We start from the raw sequence: 22,288 nt of genomic DNA, 5'->3' as shown, positions 1-22,288 counted from the left end.
ATTAAAAGAAAAACTTGTAATACAAAACATTTTACTTTTCATGGGTACTTTCATTGTGTTAAGTTTTATTTTGATTGATAGGAGTAAAGGGAAAAAAATACATTTTTGGGGTGTATTGTAGCCTGGCATTATTAGCACACATATCGGATTGATGAGAATTAAACATATTTCCTCAAATAGGATTTCTTAGGACTTTGAGTATGTTGTTCTGGACACCTCATTGAAATGATCTATGCTGAAAAAAAATATTTTACAATTAGTTCTATTTTTGGCTCCAAAATGGGTCCAAAAAGTTTTTTAGTTTTTATTTGGCTTGTTTTTTAGGAAGCATTGGTATTTCACAACACACCTGATTCATTTAGTACGCGATCAATACTTGGAATCAAAAGCTCCTCAAATTCCCAGAGTTTCTTGTCGACGAAAAGCTGGTCTTTGGAGAGTTGGGCTTGGTTTGGCTTCCTGACATGGATGAGGCGGCATATATTGAAAGGGACGTCAAATACGAGTCCGAACTGCTTCAGCGTGTTGTGTACTGAAGTCTGCTCCACGCTCCGGGGGTTGATGATCAGCTTCCTGTTGTTAAACACGTCCTTCCTGTCCGGTTCTCGGTAGACATGCTCCAGGATGTTCACACCAGGCACACTCCTCCACCGAGAAAGACGAAATCTGCCGCTGTCATCGAACTGCGTTTTGGGGAAGATGTGGTTCTCAAATCTGAAGACCCCTGCGTTGGGATGCTGCTGCTGTAAAGTGCCCATTAACTTCTCCAGGTTGGCATGCTTGTAAGGCATAATGACCTCATCCTGGTCATTCAGCAGGAGGTACTTTGACTGGTACATGTTTCTGTATATGCATTCATTCAGAGTGGTTAGCTGTCCATAATAATGAATGTCCCCATGGTGCAAGTCATATTTCCACCCAGTAGAGGGCGTTAGGAACTTATCTATTGGCCAAGGCACAACTTCCAGCATGCCCTCTTTCCTGTAGTACTTGAGAATTTTCTCAACGTCTGGTCCACAGCTGGTGTTGTAGATGACAACCCTCTGAACCCCTATAAGCTTGTACACCTCCATGGTTTGTGCAAACTGGAGGGCATTATTGTACTCCCCAAAAAGGTTAGATATGCATACAGTAAAGTTGTACTTAAATGATTCATTGACCTCCAGGTTTTGGATTGATAAAAATGTCAATTTGGCCAATGGGTTAGCTGTGATGCTGACACGTGTGGCTTGCTGTAATGCTGGACTCAAGCACAACACGTCTGAAGTCACAAAAGGAAAGCCGAAGTCATCACTGTGCACGTCAACTTTTGCCTGAAAAGATGTGCACTGACCCAGAGGCCTATCAGCCTTAGCATCAGCCTTATCCTTAGCGTTAGCACATAGGACACAGTAGAGCGGCTGCAGCTCCTGCCTGCAGATGATGCTGATCACCCTGATGGCCCCACCCAGTCTGTGGTCCTTAAAGGCAGACACCATGAGGTGCCTGGAGCCTGGGATGAGGGTGATGGTGTCCGGGGGCAGTTCAGGCTCAGCTGAAGGTCGTTTGCTGCTCATGAGGTTCACTAGGGTTGTTGTGTGCTCCCACCTCAGCATCAGGAGGACGGTCAAGGCAGCGATGCCAACCAGCAGTGCAAGCTTCCTCTGCAACATGGGTGCTCAGTCCGCTGGGATACAGCATCTGCAATCTGCACAGCCAAATATGACATGGTGAGACACAACATTACTCAAGAACACTTTCTTGTACACACACAGACAGAAACACATTCACATACAGGTAAATGTTTTCATTTACAGACACACTCACAAGTTTTGTCGAATTTTAACAAGTCAGCAAGCGCCATTTAAAAAAAAAACTTTGCTTGTGATGAAAAAGATACTATGCAAGATACTATGATCAACAACAGTGTCAAAGGCTGCACTGAGGTTCAATAACACTAGGACTGACTGTTTTACCTGTATTGGCATTAAAGCCACCATTTGAGAGAATTTATAATTTTTGCTACTGCGCTCCCCCTAAAGTTGTGGAGTGTAGTTCACTTTTACACCATTGTCATGAATACAAATCGCTCTTCAAGACCCCCTTATGGACAGTGTACAAATGTATTTGTTGACAAGCTGAAGGACATGGAACTGGCAAAGATAACGGTAAGTCAAAGAAGCATGTAGGTACACAAGGTATAGAAATATCAATTGATTTTACACAAATATGACTGCATAATTGTATTTATTGTGACGTTGGAGATAAACGCTAACACAACCAAAAGAAAAAACACAAAAAAGAAGGACAGATTTTAAATTTGCTGAAATATTGCTCACATTTTCAGCCCAAATACAAGTGCATCTTAAAATAATTGAATATTGTGGAAAAGGTAATTTTTCTTTTTTTTTTCTTTTCAAAATATTCTGAGATGCTGGATTTTTGATTTCCATGAGCTGTAAGCGGTAATCATCAAGATTAAAACAAAAAAAACCTTGAAACATGCCACTTCATGTGTAACGATTCTAGAATTAATCTTTTCCACGATATAATAAAAAAACATTTTTGGTGCACTTGTACATTGTTTTCTAATAATTTGAATGTGGAGTATGTGTAATCTAATTAAATGTTGTTGGGTTAGGTTCAAGGTTGCAACCTTTCAAGGCTTCTTGGCGTGAGATTGACAAAGACTGAGATTACTTTTTTGGATGCTAGGCTGAGACAGGAGAGGTCGATAAAATCTGGTCTAGTTGTTGTTGCGTGAGGTGGTGCCATAAAGCATTATGTAGCTCTTGCGAGAAAGGTAGTGGTCACACCACAGCTTCTCAAAGTGGACTGTTTGTGTTCACAGCAACCCCCATACATTGGTTGCTATTAGGCACCCTAGAGTCTGGTCACAGTTAACCCTCCTATTATGTTTGGGGTCATTTTTGACCCCATTCAATGTTTAACATCTCTAAATTAATGATTGACATAATGTTTTTTGCTTCATATTTAATGACTTTTCCTAATTCAATGAGGACAACTGGGTAAACACAAAATTATCATGATGATATGTTTTCAAATCCCTGTACGCATGCTTTACGCATAGGTGCAATTTTACCCCAGGCTGTTTTCATTTTATTAAATATATAAGAAATGTCATCTTTTTTCATCAAATTGTTACTATTCTTGATAACAGAAATAGGTTTTTATTCGAAAAGTTATAGATAACAACAATATTTACTTAGAAATAATATGAAGCCATAAAAACAGCAGAAACACCAATTTTAGGTCAATCAGTGAGATTTTATGGTGATCTGCCTATTTCTCCATAGTCACATAACATGTATTTTGGATGTATAAGGGGGATGGGTGGGGTATTGTTTTATTTTTAAGGGCTATTAAGGTAGTAACCAAACAGACCTAAAGTACCTGATTGTCACGACTTTGGACCTCCGTGTCACGAGTTGGGACCTCCGAGCCTCTAGGGGCCGCCAACTAGAAAGGCTTGTGGTGTGGTTCTGTTTGTACATGTGCTTTCTATGTTTGTTATGTTTTCACATGTGCTTTTGTTTTCCTTGTGTGCCCTCACCTGTGTCCCTTTATGTGCCCGCACCTGTTTTGCGTTGTCACAATTAGCCAGGAGATAAATACCTGGCTAGTTTCCTTGACACGTATTGGGTTGTTAGGTTGTTTTTGTCCCCATGTTTTTTGGTCGTGCTCTCAAGCACATAGTCTTTGTGAGTCTTTGTACGTCTTTGTACAAGACAGGCAGCCCTCAAATGCACTGAGGTGCCTCTAGTTTTAGCTAGTTCTGGGTCGGTGTCTTGCTGCAGCTCTCAAGCTGCATTTTGGCTTTGTGAAGCTCCCCTAAGGTAGCTTTCGTTCAGGCTCGCCTGAAAGCTACATTTTGTATATTATTTAGTTTATGCCTTTTGCCCTTTTGCTGATCTTTTGTGTTTTTGGAGTTTCCACTGTGGAGGTATCTTTTGTGTTTTTGAAAATAAAAAGAAACTACGTTCAAAACGACGTCCTGCAACTGGGTCCTCTTAATATCTCACCTGGCTAAGATCTGGTTCACAAACCCAGCTAGATAGATAAACCTGGGTAAAAAATGGATGCTTACATTTATTGTATTCATACAATCAAATGTCCAGCCACGCCCCCGTTCAGAGATCTGTTTCCCACTAGATCTATGCAAATAATATTCTTCTTGTCCCTCCCATCAAGCTCCTCCCCTTCCAAGCCAGAAAAGAGACGGCAAGTTGACTTTGAAAGAACCGACATAAAAAAAAACTGAGCTGAAAAAGGCTGGATTAAGGAAACAAAAACACATTTTGAAGGGATTCATCCAATGCCCATTTTACCACAAATTGACATGGTCCCTCTGGTTCCGAATGAAATGTCCATGGGTTATGGATTAATTATTGAGTCATGGGTTTCACTTCCTTATCCTCATTTCAGATAAAACATTATTCAGGAGTTCCAGCCACCGTAAATTACGTGGCAAACATTTGCAAATGGGTAGAGGGATCAAAATCAATCTCAAATACAGGCTATTTGGAGTTGAGATATTGGTACGCTTCAAAGGTCTTTGCCTCATGCATTCAGGTATGAACAATACAGGAAATGATGCATAATACGACCACACAGAGATATTTATAATTCCAATTGTCTGGTTATCTGGTTATCGAGACCTTTTGTTTGATCATCCCCTTGAAAAAAGCGTGTATTTTCAATTGCCACACAGTTTGAGTAGAGTTCAGTTTAGAGTTAATCATGGCTTCATGGTTAGTGCTTCTCTCGACTCCTAAAGCTCTTTGCGTACATGATGAGGAAACTCACCTCAGAGACGGCAAAGAAATCTCCTTTCCTGGATCGGAGGGCGCTGGACTGGAGAAATAATAAACTTTGACTTTAATCAAGTTTGTATGTGTGTTAATCATATGCCTTTGTTTGCTGAAACATGACTTTTCGGTTTCTGTTTCCTTCCTGTTCCGTGCTGACGGTTTTTACTTAACGGTTGTTGCTTTAATTCACCTTCTGTGTGTGTGTGTGTGTGTGTGTGTGTGTCTAAGCAGGATGTGGGTGAGCTTGTACCTCTCTCGCAGGATGTGGGTGAGCCCGACATCTCATTGAGATGGAGATCAAGCGTGGAGAGACATGCTGAGACTTTGTTTCTTAGAAGTCTTCAGTATATGTGTGTCTGCGGCCGTGCATTTGTACGTGTGTGTGCCCTGGAGATTGTGTGTGTTTTTGTTCAATTTACTCTCTGCTGTATCATATGATAATACACTTGATGCATTATTTGTTAAAAGCTATTTCATACTGTGTGTGTGTGTGTGTGTGTGTGTGTGTGTGCGTTTGTGTATTTGTGTGTGCGTGTTTGCAAGTGCTTGCCTGGGTGAGTGTGTGTGTTTAAATGATTGTCCACTATGCTCATCCTCAGGCCTCCGTAGGTTTGCAGCTGTGTGCTCCTGCCCTGTAACAAATGCCCAAACTGCCAAACATGTTACATTAATAGATCCTTATATCAGTCTCTCTGTCCCAGTCATTTTAATAATCATCCTACCCCTAAAATACACAGGTCTCTTCTCCCTTGTTACACACACACACACGCGCACACAGAATGAGAGAGAGGAGGACTGAGATATTCATTCAGGGTGTCGAATGACCTGCTGATGACAGCCAATGCCGGATCACCCTCACTACTCATCCTCCTGGATCTGACTGCTGCATTCGACACAGTGGATCACACTATCCTGCTAGCGTGCCTCCACACCACCATTGGACTGTCAGGCTCTGCACTCAAGTGGTTCCAGTCCTACCTTTCTGGAAGGACTGAATATGTCTCACTGGGAAGATGCAAGTCCAGACTGCTCGCTGTGTCCTGTGGTGTTCCACAAGGGTCGGTCCTCTGCCCCATCCTCTTCATTATCTACATGCTCCCCCTCAGTCGTGTCATCAGCAGACATTTCCACTGTTATGCCGAAGACACACAGCTGTACATTAAAACTGCCCCAAGCCCTTCTGCTGCCATATCATGTCGCACTGCCTGTCTTGGGGAGATAAAGGCATGGATGAGAAACAACTTTCTCCAGTTAAACAGCAGCATAATCGAAGCCCTTCTTGTTGGCACTCCACACCAGTTTCAGTCATCCTCCATAACTCATCTCACCTTTGACAGTCAGGTCATACCCCTCTCTTCCACAGTCACTAATCTAGGAGTTAGGTTTGACCCTCACCTGACCTTTAATGATCACATAAAGCATCTGTGCAAAACCTCCTACTGCTATCTCAAAAACATCTACAAGCTCCGCCCCACGTAAACCCTGCCAGATGCTGAGAAGCTCGTCCACGCCTTCATCCCCTCAAGACTGGACTTCTGCAATTCACTGTTCACTGGGATCACTGGCAGGAAGATCCAGAAGCTGCAGAACATCCAGAACAGCGCTGCCAGGATCCTGATGAGGTTGGTGAAGACAGCGGAGCGTATCTTCGGCGGCCATCTCCCTTCCGTGCAAAGCATCTACAACACTACTGAATATTATTTTATTTTTTTAATGAATTTGAATATGCACATGAGCTCCACACTTATTGAATGTCCTAATTTGCGTAGGCAGAAACACCATTAATATGTGTGACAAATACATCGGCCCAATCTTCATCCAATCATCCTACTGCCAATGTTGTAATGGCAATGCTGCTTTTGACTTGGCTTTTGACTTGGAAGTACCTGCCAGGGGTATTGTGTTTCTGCCTATGCAAATTAGGACATATTCAATAAGCGTGGAGCTCATGTGCATATTCAAATTAATTTTAAAAGAAACTTGTAATACAGTTACTTTTAATTAATACTTTTACCATGTAAAGTTTTATTGTGGTATGAGTAAAGGATAAAAATTAAGCCTATTTGGGTGTATTTTAGGCATATTCGATTAGTGAAAAGCTCATTTGCATATTAAAAGAAAAACTTGTAATACAAAACATTTTACTTTTCATGGGTACTTTCATTGTGTTAAGTTTTATTTTGATTGATAGGAGTAAAGGGAAAAAAATACATTTTTGGGGTGTATTGTAGCCTGGCATTATTAGCACACATATCGGATTGATGAGAATTAAACATATTTCCTCAAATAGGATTTCTTAGGACTTTGAGTATGTTGTTCTGGACACCTCATTGAAATGATCTATTTTACAATTAGTTCTATTTTTGGCTCCAAAATGGGTCCAAAAAGTTTTTTAGTTTTTATTTGGCTTGTTTTTTAGGAAGCATTGGTATTTCACAACACACCTGATTCATTTAGTACGCGATCAATACTTGGAATCAAAAGCTCCTCAAATTCCCAGAGTTTCTTGTCGACGAAAAGCTGGTCTTTGGAGAGTTGGGCTTGGTTTGGCTTCCTGACATGGATGAGGCGGCATATATTGAAAGGGACGTCAAATACGAGTCCGAACTGCTTCAGCGTGTTGTGTACTGAAGTCTGCTCCACGCTCCGGGGGTTGATGATCAGCTTCCTGTTGTTAAACACGTCCTTCCTGTCCGGTTCTCGGTAGACATGCTCCAGGATGTTCACACCAGGCACACTCCTCCACCGAGAAAGACGAAATCTGCCGCTGTCATCGAACTGCGATTTGGGGAAGATGTGGTTCTCAAATCTGAAGACCCCTGCGTTGGGATGCTGCTGCTGTAAAGTGCCCATTAACTTCTCCAGGTTGGCATGCTTGTAAGGCATAATGACCTCATCCTGGTCATTCAGCAGGAGGTACTTTGACTGGTACATGTTTCTGTATATGCATTCATTCAGAGTGGTTAGCTGTCCATAATAATGAATGTCCCCATGGTGCAAGTCATATTTCCACCCAGTAGAGGGCGTTAGGAACTTATCTATTGGCCAAGGCACAACTTCCAGCATGCCCTCTTTCCTGTAGTACTTGAGAATTTTCTCAACGTCTGGTCCACAGCTGGTGTTGTAGATGACAACCCTCTGAACCCCTATAAGCTTGTACACCTCCATGGTTTGTGCAAACTGGAGGGCATTATTGTACTCCCCAAAAAGGTTAGATATGCATACAGTAAAGTTGTACTTAAATGATTCATTGACCTCCAGGTTTTGGATTGATAAAAATGTCAAATTGGCGTTTGGGTTAGCTGTGATGCTGACATGTGTGGCTTGCTGTAATGATGGACTCATGCACAACACGTCTGAAGTCACAAAAGGAAAGCCGAAGTCATCGCTGTGCACGTCAACTTTTGCCCGTAAAGATGTGCACTGACCAAGAGAACCATCAGCCTTAGCATCAGCATCAGCATTAGCGTTAGCACATAGGACACAGTAGAGTGGCTGCAGCTCCTGCCTGCAGATGATGCTGATCACCCTGATGGCCCCACCCAGTCTGTGGTCCTTAAAGGCAGACACCATGAGGTGCCTGGAGCCTAGGATGGGGGTGATGGTGTCTGTGGGCGCCTCTTGCCATGGGCCTGGGATGGGGGTGATGGTGTCTGTGGGCGCCTCTTGCCCTGGGCCTGGGATAGGTGTGATTGTGTCCGTGGGTGCCTCTTGCCATGGGCCTGGGATGGGGGTGATGGTGTCCGTGGGCGCCTCTTGCCCTGGGCCTGGTTGCAGTCCAAGCTCCGTTGAAGGTTGTTTGCTTCTCACAAGGTTCACTAGGGTCATCACGTGCTCCCACCTTTGCATCAGGAGGATGGTCAAGGCACCAATGCCAACCAGCAGCGCCAGCTTCCTCTGCATCATGGTTGTTCAGTCCAGTGGGATACAGCATCTACCATCTGCTCAACAAAAGTTGACATAGTGACACACAAAATTACTAAAGAACACTTTCATGAACACACACAGACAGAAACACTCACACATACAGGCAAATGCTGACATTTACAGACACGCTCACAAGTGTTGTCTAATTGTAACAAACATTAGAAATAGCACAGCTGTATGTGAAGTTACCCATTGAAATGGCCCCACTAATGTCGTAATTCCTACTTTCAAAGGTCTTTTCAAACAAGGAATGAATACAATTTTGCCATACTGTCAATGGTTCAAAGCCAAAAGCACAAAGTATTGGGCTCTGAGGATTGCCTTGAGCATGTGGGCAATGCCATTAAAAAAAAAAAGAAACTTTGCAACGGGTCTTGAGGTGCAAAACTTCTTCAGAGTGTTTGGGCACTTCCTTTTTTTACCTCTTCTTCTTTCTGCTGCTGCTTCTCCTTTCTTTGAGTGTGATGATCCTCTCTTCCCCTGCACTCTTATTCTTTTATTCTGTCTGTCTCTCCTTCACCATTTCTCTCAGGTTTGGTTATTCATCTCAGGTTATGTTATTTTTTATCTCATGCATTCAAGTTTATTGGGTCATTTAAGGGAATTTGGTCTAATTCGCATCCAACCTATGTATTAACTTGCTATTTTTTACAGTTGTACTTCATTTTGGTTGTATATTACATTCAGTTTGAATGACATATTTAACATTTAACTAACATGTATTGTATTCATAAACTGTTTATTCATCTGCCATGTCATTACAGTATTTCAGATCTCACAATTGGTATTTGAAGCTATTTTCTTTCAGTCTTCCTACTCTTCTTTTTTTTAGGAGTGTAACAGTTAGATTTAGTGTCCATGGTACTTTTTGTTTGTCAGTGACTGTTTTAACAGTTATTCAGCAAATCATCTACAGAGTCTGACAGTTGACTCAAGGTAATTAAAAGTGCCTGCTCTAAGAGAGCACTCATATGATTGTTTATGACTCTCTAAGGCCCGGGCCAGGGTTAGCACTTCTGAACGGCAACTCAGAGCTGTCTGTAAATTTTTTTCAGGGAGTTTCTTAATCTCTGTGATAGTTGGATAGGCAGGAGACAAAAGTGGGGAATAAGGGTGGAGGTAGAGTAAGTGGTTTGGGTACAGGGCCCTTGGTTTTGGGTCTTGGGCTAGAAAAAGGCAGGGAGTCAAGGGATTGGGGTGGGATGCTGGTGTGTCTTCCTCAGGATGGCTCTCCATGAGTGGGTCAGACTGTATGGAGCTAAAACAGAGACTTCAAATGTGGCTTTAAAGATAACAAACTAAACTGACAAATAGAACATTGGTATGGAAGCAATTGTATTTAAGTTACCTTGGCCACTGAAAATATGTTTTTAAAGTTTTTTTTGCTTTTTCTAGTTTCTTCATGTCAGACTTTTTCAATGTGGGATTTTGTAAGTTTCACATTTTTTTTTTCATTATGTACTCTCTCAAAGAAAACTATCAGTTTACCAACAACACAATGTCTGTTTATGAAATTCCCGTTCAAGAATAGATAATAAAATTATCCTTGAATATACAATCACGAAATTAAAAATTAAGCAGGGAAGATATTGATGCAGCTTACCAGGCACCATCCCAGAAACCCTCTAGTAGTAAACAAGGCTAGTGTTACCTCGTAAACTGGTCTCTTAGGCAGTCTAAAGCTTATGTCAGTCTGCTATCGTAATATTAGCTAGCTGAAAAGAGGGGTGATGGGTATTAAGGATACAATTATTGCATTTCTACACACACAGGATATTCAATATATGGACATTAATTCATCCTGAAAGTATTCAGTTTTTATTAGGTATCCTAGTTTGTCATCTAGTGTTATATATTAATTAATGAAAATTCTTCTTTGAAGCTTTAAGCATGTTTGAAACACTGCTGTGAAGTGAGGATGCTTTCAAAATAACATGAATAGATTTGACTTGTCAATGATCAACATACAACGGGCAAACAAACGAGTGTCTGAGTATATAGACACAGATATGTAGAACTATCACTGTTCTCTAGCTGTAAAACTGTCACGGTTCTCTAGCTGTAAATTCTGTTTATGCGCTCAAAAAACCTCTGGTGTTCCTACATAGTCCTGGCGCTGTAAATCGGACACAAGCAAAGGACCGAGCCATAAGCAACATAATGTTTTCAGTCAAGGGATTGGGGTGGGATGCTGGTGTGTCTTCCTCAGGATGGCTCTCTATGAGTGGGTCAGACTGTATGGAGCTAAAACAGAGACATCAAATGTGGCTTTAAAGATAACAAACTAAACTGACAAATAGAACATTGGTATGGAAGCAATTGTTTTTAAGTTACCTTGGGCACTGAAAATATGTTTTTCAAGTTGTTTTGCTTTTTCTAGTTTCTTCATGTCAGACTTTTTCAATGTGGGATTTTGTAAGTTTCACATTTTTTTTTTCATTATGTACTCTCTCAAAGATAACTATCAGTTTACCAACAACACAATGTCTGTTTATGAAATTCCTGTTCAAGAATAGATAATAAAATTATCCTTGAATATACAATCACGAAATTTAAAATTAAGCAGGGAAGATATTGATGCAGCTTACCAGGCACCATCCCAGAAACCCTCTAGTAGTAAACAAGGCTAGTGTTACCTCGTAAACTGGTCTCTTAGGCAGTCTAAAGCTTGTGTCAGTTATCGCAATATAAGCTAGCTGAAAAGAGGGGTGATGGGTATTAAGGATAAAATGATTGCATTTCTACACACACAGGATATACAATATATGGACATTAATTCATCCTGAAGGTACTCAGTTTTGTTAGGTATCCTAGTTTGTCATCGAGTGTTATATATTAATTAATGAAAATTATTCTTTGTGGATGAAAAGTGCCATTGAACGGGCTTACATGGGATTTTCTCTTCTTTTTACAATCCCCTACGTCCGGCCCACTTTCAGAGATCCGTGTCCACAGGATCTGTGCAAATAAATTATCTCTTGTCTCTCCCATCAAATGCCTCCCCTTTTATGCCAGGACAGAGATGGCAAGATGACTTTTAAAAGTAACGACATCGGAAAAAAAGATTTGCAGCATAACAAAAACCTGCGTGTAATTTCATCATATCACAGTATAAGTAGAGTTCAGTAAAGAGTTAATCATGGCTCCATGGGTACACAGTGCTTCTCTCGACTCCTAAAGCTCTTTGCATGCATGATAAGGGAACTCACCTCAAAGACGGCAAAGAAACCTCCTTTCCTGGATCGGAGGGCGTTAGACTCTCTTAGTTCCTCTAATAGCTCTGAAGAACTTGTCCTATCAAGCCAAAGCTGATGATTCTTTCCAGTGCAAAAGGGTTTGAGAAAATAAGAGAGCATGTAACATGAAAGCAGGGAGGAATTCTGCTCCTTCCAGAAGGAGGAGGGGTGTAACTAACCTTTAGACATCATATACATTGTGTACATAATGCATACAAAATTGATAAGAAGATAAGGTGGAGAGAGAGCGTTCAAGTATTGTAGGACAGCTTAGTCTGTGTACAGAGTGGTCATAAGGTTACTATTAGAAGGTTTAATAGATGAATGGAACCTAAAACTGTTGTCAACGGTGGCAATTATTTACATTGCAGGAAAATGCTAGCAGAGAGTATGGGATAGAATAAGTGAATGACCGTGTGGTGGGGGAATGGGTAGGTGTAGGCCGAGAGGTTTCTACCAGTAGGTCAGGTGAAGAGGATAGAATAAGTGAATGACGATGTGTTTTCAACCACTTATTATTGTTAATCCATATGTAAGGGGATATCTATATGTGTGGCGTATCGATATGTGTGACGTATCCATAAGTGTGGCTTATCTATGTGTGATCTTATCTGGAGGTGTGAACTGGAGTTGCTTGACACACAGAAGGGACGCTGTATTGCTTCACCATGATCTTTATTCCTCACATTCGTTCTTTACATACAAGACTGTGGAAAGCTTTAAGCATGTTTGAAACACTGCTGTGAAGTGAGGATGCTTTCAAAATAACATGAATAGATTTTACTTGTCAATGATCAACATACAACGGGCAAACAAACGAGTGTCTGAGTATATAGACACAGATATGTAGAAGTGAAAAAAATAACAATGTTAGAGGTGCAGTCCACGATTCTAATCCAAACTATAATTCAGCAAATTACTCATCACTGTTCTCTAGCTGTAAATTCTGTTTGTGCGCTCAAAAAAACACTGGTGTTCCTACATAGTCCTGCCGCTGTAAATCGGAAACAAGCAAAGGACCGAGCCATAAGCAATATCAGGCAGTAAACAGCCGGAAAAGGATTTGAAATCATGGATTTCGTGAGATTTTTGTTTGTTTATTTTTTAGGAAACGTCGGACCAGTTGCAACGTAATGTTTTCAGCGGCACTAATGTTGTGGTTAATTTATCACCAAACAACGTCTGGGGATTGCACAAACACCGTCATTACCTGTTTGTCTGATGCTGCGGGTCAGAGAAGAAGTTTTGGCCTGGCGCTCAACACTGCATGAGCACTAGGAGGAGGAGGGAGGGGCGCGGCGGGGACTTGTGAGCGTGGCGGAGCATGTCCAGGCGGAATTTTCACAAAAACTCAATTAAATGCCCCGTCATATATCAAAACACATTCTGGGTAATTGATGACAGAGAGAGTCATTTTGATTTTGAGATTTTGATGAATGAAGATAAAATTGGGCTGCAGCAGAAGGGGCACTTTTATCATACAGGGCAAAAGGGCAGGTGCTTGAGCACCACTAGGGGTCTATCTGTGCACGTGCCTGAATCTCACCGTAGCACCTTTCATTCCATTGCTGTAATCATTCCAATACATCACCAGAGATCACAACCATTTTTGTCTTGGAATAAATGTCCTCTTGACATTGACAGACTCATGTGAGGGAAGCAGCCTCGCCCTCTCTGTGCTGGTGGAAAACCATGACGCCACAACCACACTAGGTCTGCACTCTGCTTTTCTGCAGTATGACAGGTCTCCACAATAAGTCTCCAGGTCGTACTCAGTAAGTCTTATAGCGACAGAGAGCACAATACAGTTGCACTGGCCATAGTTTACACCAGTGCCATCTTATGATCGTTAACCTTATCTCAGGTATATTCACCTTTAACAGGTCTGTGTAGCTTTATTAGTGTCATTCAATTTATACTGCACACACCTGAAAGGATATTTATAGAGTTAAGTAGTAGTTAAGCATTTTATCTCCTCAATAATGAGCTTTGACAATCAGAGTACATTTAGTTACAGATGTTGGATTTGGGTCAGGAGGTTGATGTGGCAGTACTCTTGAGTAAGACTCAATTAATGATATGTAAAACCTGATTTATACCACGGGTTTGTTATTCAAATCATTGTGTTATGCTGCACTGACTGGACTGTGAATGATAAAAACAGCTGCACTAACTGGACTGTGAATGATAAAAACAAGTCTAGTGGTGTCAACAGGAGGCCTGGGAATGTTTGGCGTCTATGACATCATACAGTAAATTGTCAGTGGGTGTGCAAGGAACTTCAACCTGCTGCTGTCTTCTCACCAATCAGAATAGAAAACAGTGGCTGTCTAACATGAGCTAATAAACTGAATTTCAACCAGTGAGTGAGCAGTAAGTCAGTAATATAAACTGAATTTCAACCAGTGAGTGAACAGTAAGTCAGAGATCATTGTTATGGTAAGCAATGGATGTCAACTTGGATTTTTTTTGTTGCAAAACGATTTTGTTAGGTTTGCATTTGAGCAACAGCTGGAGATTGACTGCATGGTTATAAATGAATCAGAATTTAAGGTTCAGAGTTAATAATGACATACCATAGTCAGTTATTCAATGAATCTTATATCTAGTTGTAATTGTGCTTTTATTTGGGCTAAGGTTAGAATGTAAGCATTTCTGGTTGAATATTCTGTTAGAGAGGGAGGTGTGAAAGGGTCAGCAAATGTCTCAGAGACTTGTGTCTCTGAGGCCTCATGAATGCAGGATGACACCCATTATACTCAGAGAGCATTTAACTGAAATCTTTCAATGGCTTATCAGAAGATTCTTAGGTTGAGCTCTGTAGGAGTGAAACGTCTGTGTCTCTCCCTTGGTGCGTACCATTGTACAAGATTACAGCTGTTCTGGAACTGATCATAACGCAGACTAAGTCTCCAATACATGGTATGAAATGAATACTATCAGTTAACTGCTGCTAGCAAACTGTGGGTCACCAAAGGGTTGCAGATGTATCTAATTTGGTCAGAGTATTTGATAAACCAATCAATCAAAGTCCCACTTTACATCGAGAGAGGCTAATCAGTGTGGTGTTGTACATGGGAGGAAAAGAAGTGGCATTTGGTTGACATCCACTACTTTTTATTTTTTAAATGTTAAATTGTTTTTCTTATGTTCTGTAGTACTTATTATGTTCTATGTTTACTGTCTGCACCAATATGCTAAAGCAAATTTCTGGTAGGCGTAAACTTTCTGATTCTGATCAGGAATCTGCTCTTGGGTTAATTTTATTGAACTTGTAAATGCCAGATTGTCATAGATGGGTTTGCCTTATTAAAGTGAGGAGAATGCTACTGTTGAAGTAAGTTGGGCAGGAGCTGTAAAACAAGATATACAGGGTTACCAAACAGCTTTGTCACCGTAGGAAGCATCAGTAATTCACAACACACCTGATTTATTCAGTGCATGATCAATACTTGGAATCAAAAGCTCCTCAAATTCCCAGAGTTTTTTGTCGAAGAACAGCTGATCTTTGGAGAGTTGTTTCTGCAGTGGCCCCCTGACATGGATGATGCGGCATACATCGAAAGGGACGTTTAATACGAGTCCGAACTGCTTCAGCGTGGTGTGTACTGAAGTCTGCTCCACGCTTCGGGGGTTGATGATCAGCTTGGTGGGGTTAAACACGTCCTTCCTGTCAGGCTCTCGGTAGACGTGCTCCAGGATGTTCACACCAGGCACACTCCTCCACCGAGGCAGACGAAATCGGCCGCTGTCATCGAACTGTGTTTTGGGGAAGATGTGGTTCTCAATCCTGAAGACCCCTGCGTTGGGATGCTGCTGCTGTAAAGTGCCCATTAACTTCTCAAGGTTGGCATGCTTGTAAGGCATAATTATCTCATCAATGTCATTCAGCAGGAGGTACTTTGACTGGTACATGTATCTGTATATGCATTCATTCAGAGTGGTCAGCTGTCCATAATAATGAATGTCCCCATGGTGTAAGTCATATCTCCACCCAGTAGAGGGCGTTAGGAACTTGTCTAATGGCCAAGGCACAACCTCCAGCATGCCCTCTTTTCTGTAGTACTTGAGAATTTTCTCTAAGTCTGGGCCACAGCTGGTGTTGTAGATGACAACCCTTTGAACCCCTATAAGCTTGTACATCTCCATGGATTGTGCAAATTGGAGGGCATTATTGTACTCCCCAAAGAGGTTAGATATGCATACAGTAAAGTTGTACTTAAACGATTCCTTGACCTCCTGGTTTTGGATTGATAAAAATGTCAATTTGGCCAATGGGTTAGCTGTTATGCTGACATGTGTGGCTTGCTGTAATGCTGGACTCCTACACAACACGCCTGAAGTCACAAAAGGAAAGCCAAAGCGTTCACTGTGCACATCAACATTTGCCTGTGAAAATGTGCACTGTCCCAGAGGCCTATCAGCCTTAGCATCAATGTTAGCAGTAGCATCAGTGTTAGCGTTAGCATCAGCATTAGCACATAGGACACAGTAGAGCGGCTGGAGCTCCTGCCTGCAGATGATGCTGATCACCTTGATGGCCCCGCCCAGTCTGTGGTCCTTAAAGGCAGACACCATGAGGTGCCTGGAGCCTGGGATGGAGGTGATGGTGTCCGTGGGCGCCCGTTGCCATGGCTGCAGTGCAGGCTGTACTGAGGTTGTCTCTCTGTTCATCAGGGTTATCACGTGCTCCCACCTCAGGATCAGGAGGATGGTCAAGGCACCGATGCCAACCAGCAGCGCCAGCTTCCTCTGCATCATGTGTGTTCAGTCCGCTCGGATACAGCATTTACAATCTGCACAGCCAAAGATGACATAGTGACACACACAATTACTCAAGAACACTTTCATGTACACACAGACAGCAACACTCACACACAGACATAATCACACTCGCACATAAAGGCAAATTATCAAATTTATAGACACGCTAATGAGTTTTGTCTAATTTTAACTAGCCAACTAGTTCATGGTTATGAAATTTGTAGCAAAAAACTACACAGTGAATAACCAGCAGCTAGTGGGACACACAGGTATGGTTATCTCTCCGTCAAGACCGTATAGATCACGGTGTGGTTATCACTACATCAAGACCGTATAGATCACGGTTCGGTTATCTCTCCATCAAGACCGTATAGAGACAGGTGTGGTTATATCTCCTACGAGACCGTATATATAATCAAAAAGAATTTTGAGGATGTTCTAAAAACATTTAAAGAAGACCTAAATTCAGAATAATGAAAACCTCTTTTGTATTTATTAAAAGCTTGCTGAGTCTTCAAGGTTGCAACCTTCCAAGGCTTCTTGGCGCGAGATTGACGAAGAAATATACAGTCTTCTGATCTGGTTAAAACTCTTGTTACTTGTGATGAAAATTCCCACAAAGTCCAGCAAACTGGCAGAGTTTGAAACAAACAGGTTTATTCAGTCAGTGCAATACCAACAGCACAAACCTGAGCATGTCTCAAGACAGCACTGGCGAGACAAAGACTGCAATGTCTTATATACAGTTGATGTCACCCTAAATCTTCTACCTTACCCCCCTGTCTTGGGGTACCCATGGTCTTCTTAGGGGCTGTGAAGGCCCATTTCTGCACCATTTTCAGCTTATGCTAATGCTTCTCCTGGCTGAATATAGACCTCAGCTTGACACCGTTTGACACATGCGCACTAACTCAATCTTGGCTTGGAGTTTGTTTTGGCAGTGACCCAGGGTATTGGGAGACTCTTGGGCAGAGTTGCCAACTAAGCGACTTTGTCGCTATATCTGGCGACTTTCCAGACCCCTTGGCGTCTTGATTGGCAAAAAGTGACTAGTGACAAATCAAGCAATTTTTTTGGTCATCTGGCGGATTATTGTGTTGACAAAGCACTGAAAAAGCATCTCACATCCCGTTCTGCGGTTCACGTTACAACCGATCTCATAAGAGCAGAGAACAGCGAGTGCTGTCAACGTCTCCACTCACACAGTGCCTGCGCGACCAGTCTGACTAGATGGCAGCAAAATATTAGAACTTTGTATTTGCGGGAAAAATCGTAGAACTTTGTATTTGCGTGTAAATTGTACCTCCCTCAGAATTGTGCGCATGTGCAGGTTATTTGCATATTATGCAAATTAATTGATTACGTCCTCTAGCGACCATTTACATATTTTCCACCACAGATAAAAGTATTTAGATTCTAGGCGAAGACACTACAGGTTGATGATGTGAGTCAGGGATGACACTAATAAGGTTATGTCCTACATCAAATTATTACATAATTAACAGTGGCAGGGATGTTTATGATGAAAACTACGAGCTGACAACTTTCTTAACACAGCCAATCATCAAGCATGTGCAACAGTATTCCAACTGAAAAGTCCGGCTGACTGATAACAATTTTAAGTTTAACTGACTGATAAAATCGAAAATGTTCAAATGTAGAAACAATGTTACTGATGGACATTTTTTCTTTAATTAAAAGTTTAACTTTAACTTTTTTAATGCCGTACTGTGCATCCTGGTCGCTTGGCACGAGGTAGGAAGGGAGTTGGCACTGGTAAAACACTAGCTCAGCCTTTGCAATCAGTCAAATGCCACCAGGAGGCTGAAAACAAAAGAATATAAAAAGTAGCTTTGCAGAACTGATGGCTCAATCCATCAAGTATGTGTACAAAGCAAATCTCAAGGCAAAGACTGACGTGTGTCTCTGTGAACACCTGGCACAGTTTTCTCTCTTTGCCCTTAATAAATAAATAAATAAATGGATAAGCTTAGAGTGACTCCTTCTCAGTTCAGCAATTATGGAGTTATTTCATTGGTTATGGGTTTCATTTGTCATCTTCATTTCAGGCTAACTTGAAGAGACAAAGAAAAGATTTTAAAGGAGTCATCGTATGCCCATTTTACCACAAATTGACATGATTCCTTGGGGTCTTAATGAAATACCTGTAACATATTTTGTTGAGTTATGGTTTCACTTCCTCATATTCATTTCAGAGTGCCAGCCACCGCAGCTTCATCACATTTATATACCCGTAGATTACGTGCCAAACATTTGCAAATGGGTACAGGGATCAAAATCGATCTGAAATTACAGGCTATTTAGAGTTGAAATATTGGTACGCTTCAAAGGTCTTTGCCTCATACATTCAGGTATAAACATTTCAGGAAAGGATTCCTAATATGGCCAGACACAGATATTTATAATTCTATTTGTGACCTGGTTATCAATGCCTTTTGTTTGAACATCCCCTCGAGGAAAGTGTGTTTTTTTTATCATATCGTATGAGTGAAGTTCAGTTTAAAGTTAATCATGAGTTCATGGTTACACAGTGCTTTTCTCGACTCCCAAAGCTATTTTCATGCATGAAGAGGGAACTCACCTCAGAGACGGCAAAGAAATCTCCTTTCCTGGATCGAAGGGCACTGGACTCCCAGTTCCTAATGCCTTACAGCTCAGACGAAAATCATCCTTTATTTGTGCTGCTTTTGTCATACGATGCAAACAGATGAAGAGGTGTGTCTGTGTAGAAAAGTTAAGAGAGCACGTAGCAAGGTCCTGCGTAGCAAGGTAGCAAGCCAGACCTCTTAGGATTAGAAGCCTAGCTCATTGACATTAAAAGCCTAGGAGTTATCTTACACAGTATTCAGTCATGGACAAAAATATTGGCACCCTTACACTTCTGTCAGATAATGCACCACCTCTCCCAGAAAATGGATGAAATAACAAATGGTTTGGTATTCACATGTTTATTTCTATTGTTTGTATTGAAACAACACAAAAAAGCAGAGAAGAAAAGCCAAATCTTATATATTTCCACACAGAACAAAATTATTTTCGAAATTGTAGAAATGATTGTATTTCAAGCATCTTATGCTCCTTTAATTTGTATTTAAACTCACCTTTGGGAAGTCACAGGTGCTTGCAACCAGTTAAAAGGGAGAAAAGTTGACTCAACCTTTGTGTTTTGTGTCTGTCTATATCACACTGAGCATTGAGAAAAGAAAGAGCAAAGATTTTACCAAAACTTACCTGGTGAAGCCAGAATCATTCTGGGAGAACTTCCTGTGGTCAGATGAGACCAAAGTAGAGCTTTTTTGGTAAAGCAGTTTACAGAAAACAAAATGAGGCCTTCAAAGAAAAGAACAAGGGCCCTCATTCTCGACAGCAGTTGGGAAGACTTTCAGAAGGATTTCAGAAGGAACTCCACTTTGCAGGATTTAGGAAAACATTTGCCATTCTCCATAGTTTTTCTTCTGTGCTTTCTTCTGAACTTCAGAAGACTTTCAGAACGCGAAATAGCAGTCGTAACTCTGCCGGAATCTTCTCAAATGCGATTCCACGGGCCATCTTGTGGTTATTTGAGGAATCACGTTGAGGAATGACATTTGAAAAAAACTCTGTGTTAAAAGGGTTAACGGTTGAATTTGTGAGAACCCCTTGGTGATTGCGTTCACGTCAACTCTACAGAAATCCTCGGATTAAAGTAATTATAATAATAATAAATAAGAGAATATTTGTATCATTAACAATTACGTTTCACTTTGGACGAAGCGTCTGCTAAATGACTGAATGTGATTGTAAATGTACACGAACACTGCAAATGTAAGTGAATAAATAAATAAACACTAAGCCCAATCTCTAAGAACTGTCACTGCACTTACTGCTAATTATACGCCTACTCGTGACCAGTCTTCACACTTACGGTGGCTATTTTGGCTGACAGCACTGACTGTTATTTATACTCCTACTCGTGACCTGTCTTCACACCTATGGTAGCCATTTTTCGATTTTTTGTGACTTCTTAAATGTGTTTTATGGGCTTCGGAAGTTCAACGTAAGAAAATATCTCCATCTTATTAATAAACACCTGTTACAAGTTGCTTTCGTGTGGATTTGGGAAAATCTGACAGCACACTTGGTTAACGGCTGCGTGCCCTAATAAGGAGCTGGCAGGGCGTGTATGTATGCAAATCCACTTTCACGAGAACGCGCATCAATCTAAGAAACTAATCGGAAGGAACACAGCTGAGAAGACTTCGGCTGCTTATGAACACATTTTCAAGCGTGCGGGAATGCAGCGGAAGCGTTTCTCTTACGTTGTTTTTGCGAAGTCGTGTAAGAAACATTTCTGAAGAATTACAGAAAAAGATAGAGAATGAGGGCCAAGCGCCCTACAGTCAAACATGGTGGAGGTTCACAGATGTTTTGGGGTTGCTTTGCTGCTCCTGGCACCTGATGCCTTGACTGGGTGCAAGACCGCCAAATAATTTTGGGGCGCAATGAAGGGCCCAGTGTCAGAAAGCTGGGGCTCCGTCAGAGGTGATGGGTCTTCCAGCAGGACAATGACCCAAAGCACACTTCAAAAAGAACCCAGAAATGGTTTAAGACAAAGCACTGGAGAGTTCTGAAGTGGCCAGCAATGAGTCCAGATCTAAATCCCATAAAACAACTTAATAAACAAACAACAACAAAAAAGAAAACACAACGGTAAAGAGCGGGGAAGGGTGGTGTAACGGTATAGTGCAGGTCCACTGAGGTGAGGTCAAAGATTTAATTACAAATACAAAACTCAGTCCTTCACATCTGTATGATTCGATGCCGTACTGTGCATCCTGGTCGCTTGACACAAGGTAGGAAGGGAGTTGGCACTGATAAAACACTAGCTCAGCCTCTGCACACAGACAAATTCAATTCAATTCAATTTTATTCATATAGCGCCATAACAATACAATTGCCTCTAGGCGCTTAACAGAGCCCAGAGCCTAAACCCCCTTAGTGCATGCACAATGGCAACAGGTGTAAGAAAAAACTCCCTGTTAGGCAGGAAGAAACGTTAGGCTGAAAACAAAAGAAAACCAAATACAAATCAAAAAGTAGCTTTGCAGAAGTGAAGGCGCAATCCATCACGTATGTGTACAAAGCAAATATCAAAGCAAAGACTGACGTGTGTCTCAGTGAAAACCTTGCCCAGTTTTCTCTTTGCCCATAATAAATGAATAAATGAATAAGCTAAGAGTGACTCATTCTCAGTTCAGCACTCATGGAGTTATTTCATCAGTTATGGGTTTCATTTGTCATCTTCATTTCAGATAGATTCATTTCAGGAGACAAAGAAAAGATTTTAAACGAGTCATCGTATTCCCATTTTACTACAAATTGACATGATTCCTTGGGGTCTTAATGAAATACCTGTAACATATTTTGGTCAAAATACCTCAAGGATCCAATATTGGGCAATCTTCTCGTTCAGCAGTCATGGGTTACTTGTTCAGTTATGGGTTTCACTTCTTCATATTCATTTCAGATAAAACAGTATTAAGGAGTGGC

General features: G+C 41.3%; 3 protein-coding genes across 3 annotated transcripts; all 3 read right to left on the bottom strand.

The window, feature by feature from the left end:
* Window positions 1-338: 338 nt before the first annotated feature.
* Window positions 339-1,652, bottom strand: LOC308376263 (uncharacterized protein; the record flags this gene model as incomplete). Its single annotated transcript, XM_080852558.1, has 1 exon — window positions 339-1,652. The coding sequence occupies one exon, from the start codon at window positions 1,650-1,652 to the stop codon at window positions 339-341; it is 1,314 nt and encodes a 437-aa protein (XP_080708684.1).
* Window positions 1,653-7,244: 5,592 nt separating this feature from the next.
* On the bottom strand, window positions 7,245-8,717 carry LOC308376262 (uncharacterized protein; the record flags this gene model as incomplete). The annotated part of the gene is made up of 1 exon (XM_080852557.1): window positions 7,245-8,717. The coding sequence occupies one exon, from the start codon at window positions 8,715-8,717 to the stop codon at window positions 7,245-7,247; it is 1,473 nt and encodes a 490-aa protein (XP_080708683.1).
* Window positions 8,718-15,388: 6,671 nt separating this feature from the next.
* Window positions 15,389-16,735, bottom strand: LOC308376261 (uncharacterized protein; the record flags this gene model as incomplete). The annotated part of the gene is made up of 1 exon (XM_080852556.1): window positions 15,389-16,735. One exon carries the CDS (start codon window positions 16,733-16,735, stop codon window positions 15,389-15,391), a length of 1,347 nt encoding a protein of 448 aa, XP_080708682.1.
* Between the last annotated feature and the right edge of the window lie 5,553 nt (window positions 16,736-22,288).

The sequence above is a fragment of the Sprattus sprattus genome, assembly GCF_963457725.1.
Source record: "Sprattus sprattus genome assembly, chromosome: 15".
NCBI classification, from domain to species: Eukaryota; Metazoa; Chordata; class Actinopteri; order Clupeiformes; family Clupeidae; genus Sprattus; species Sprattus sprattus.
This window is presented reverse-complemented; position numbering and strand designations above follow the sequence as displayed.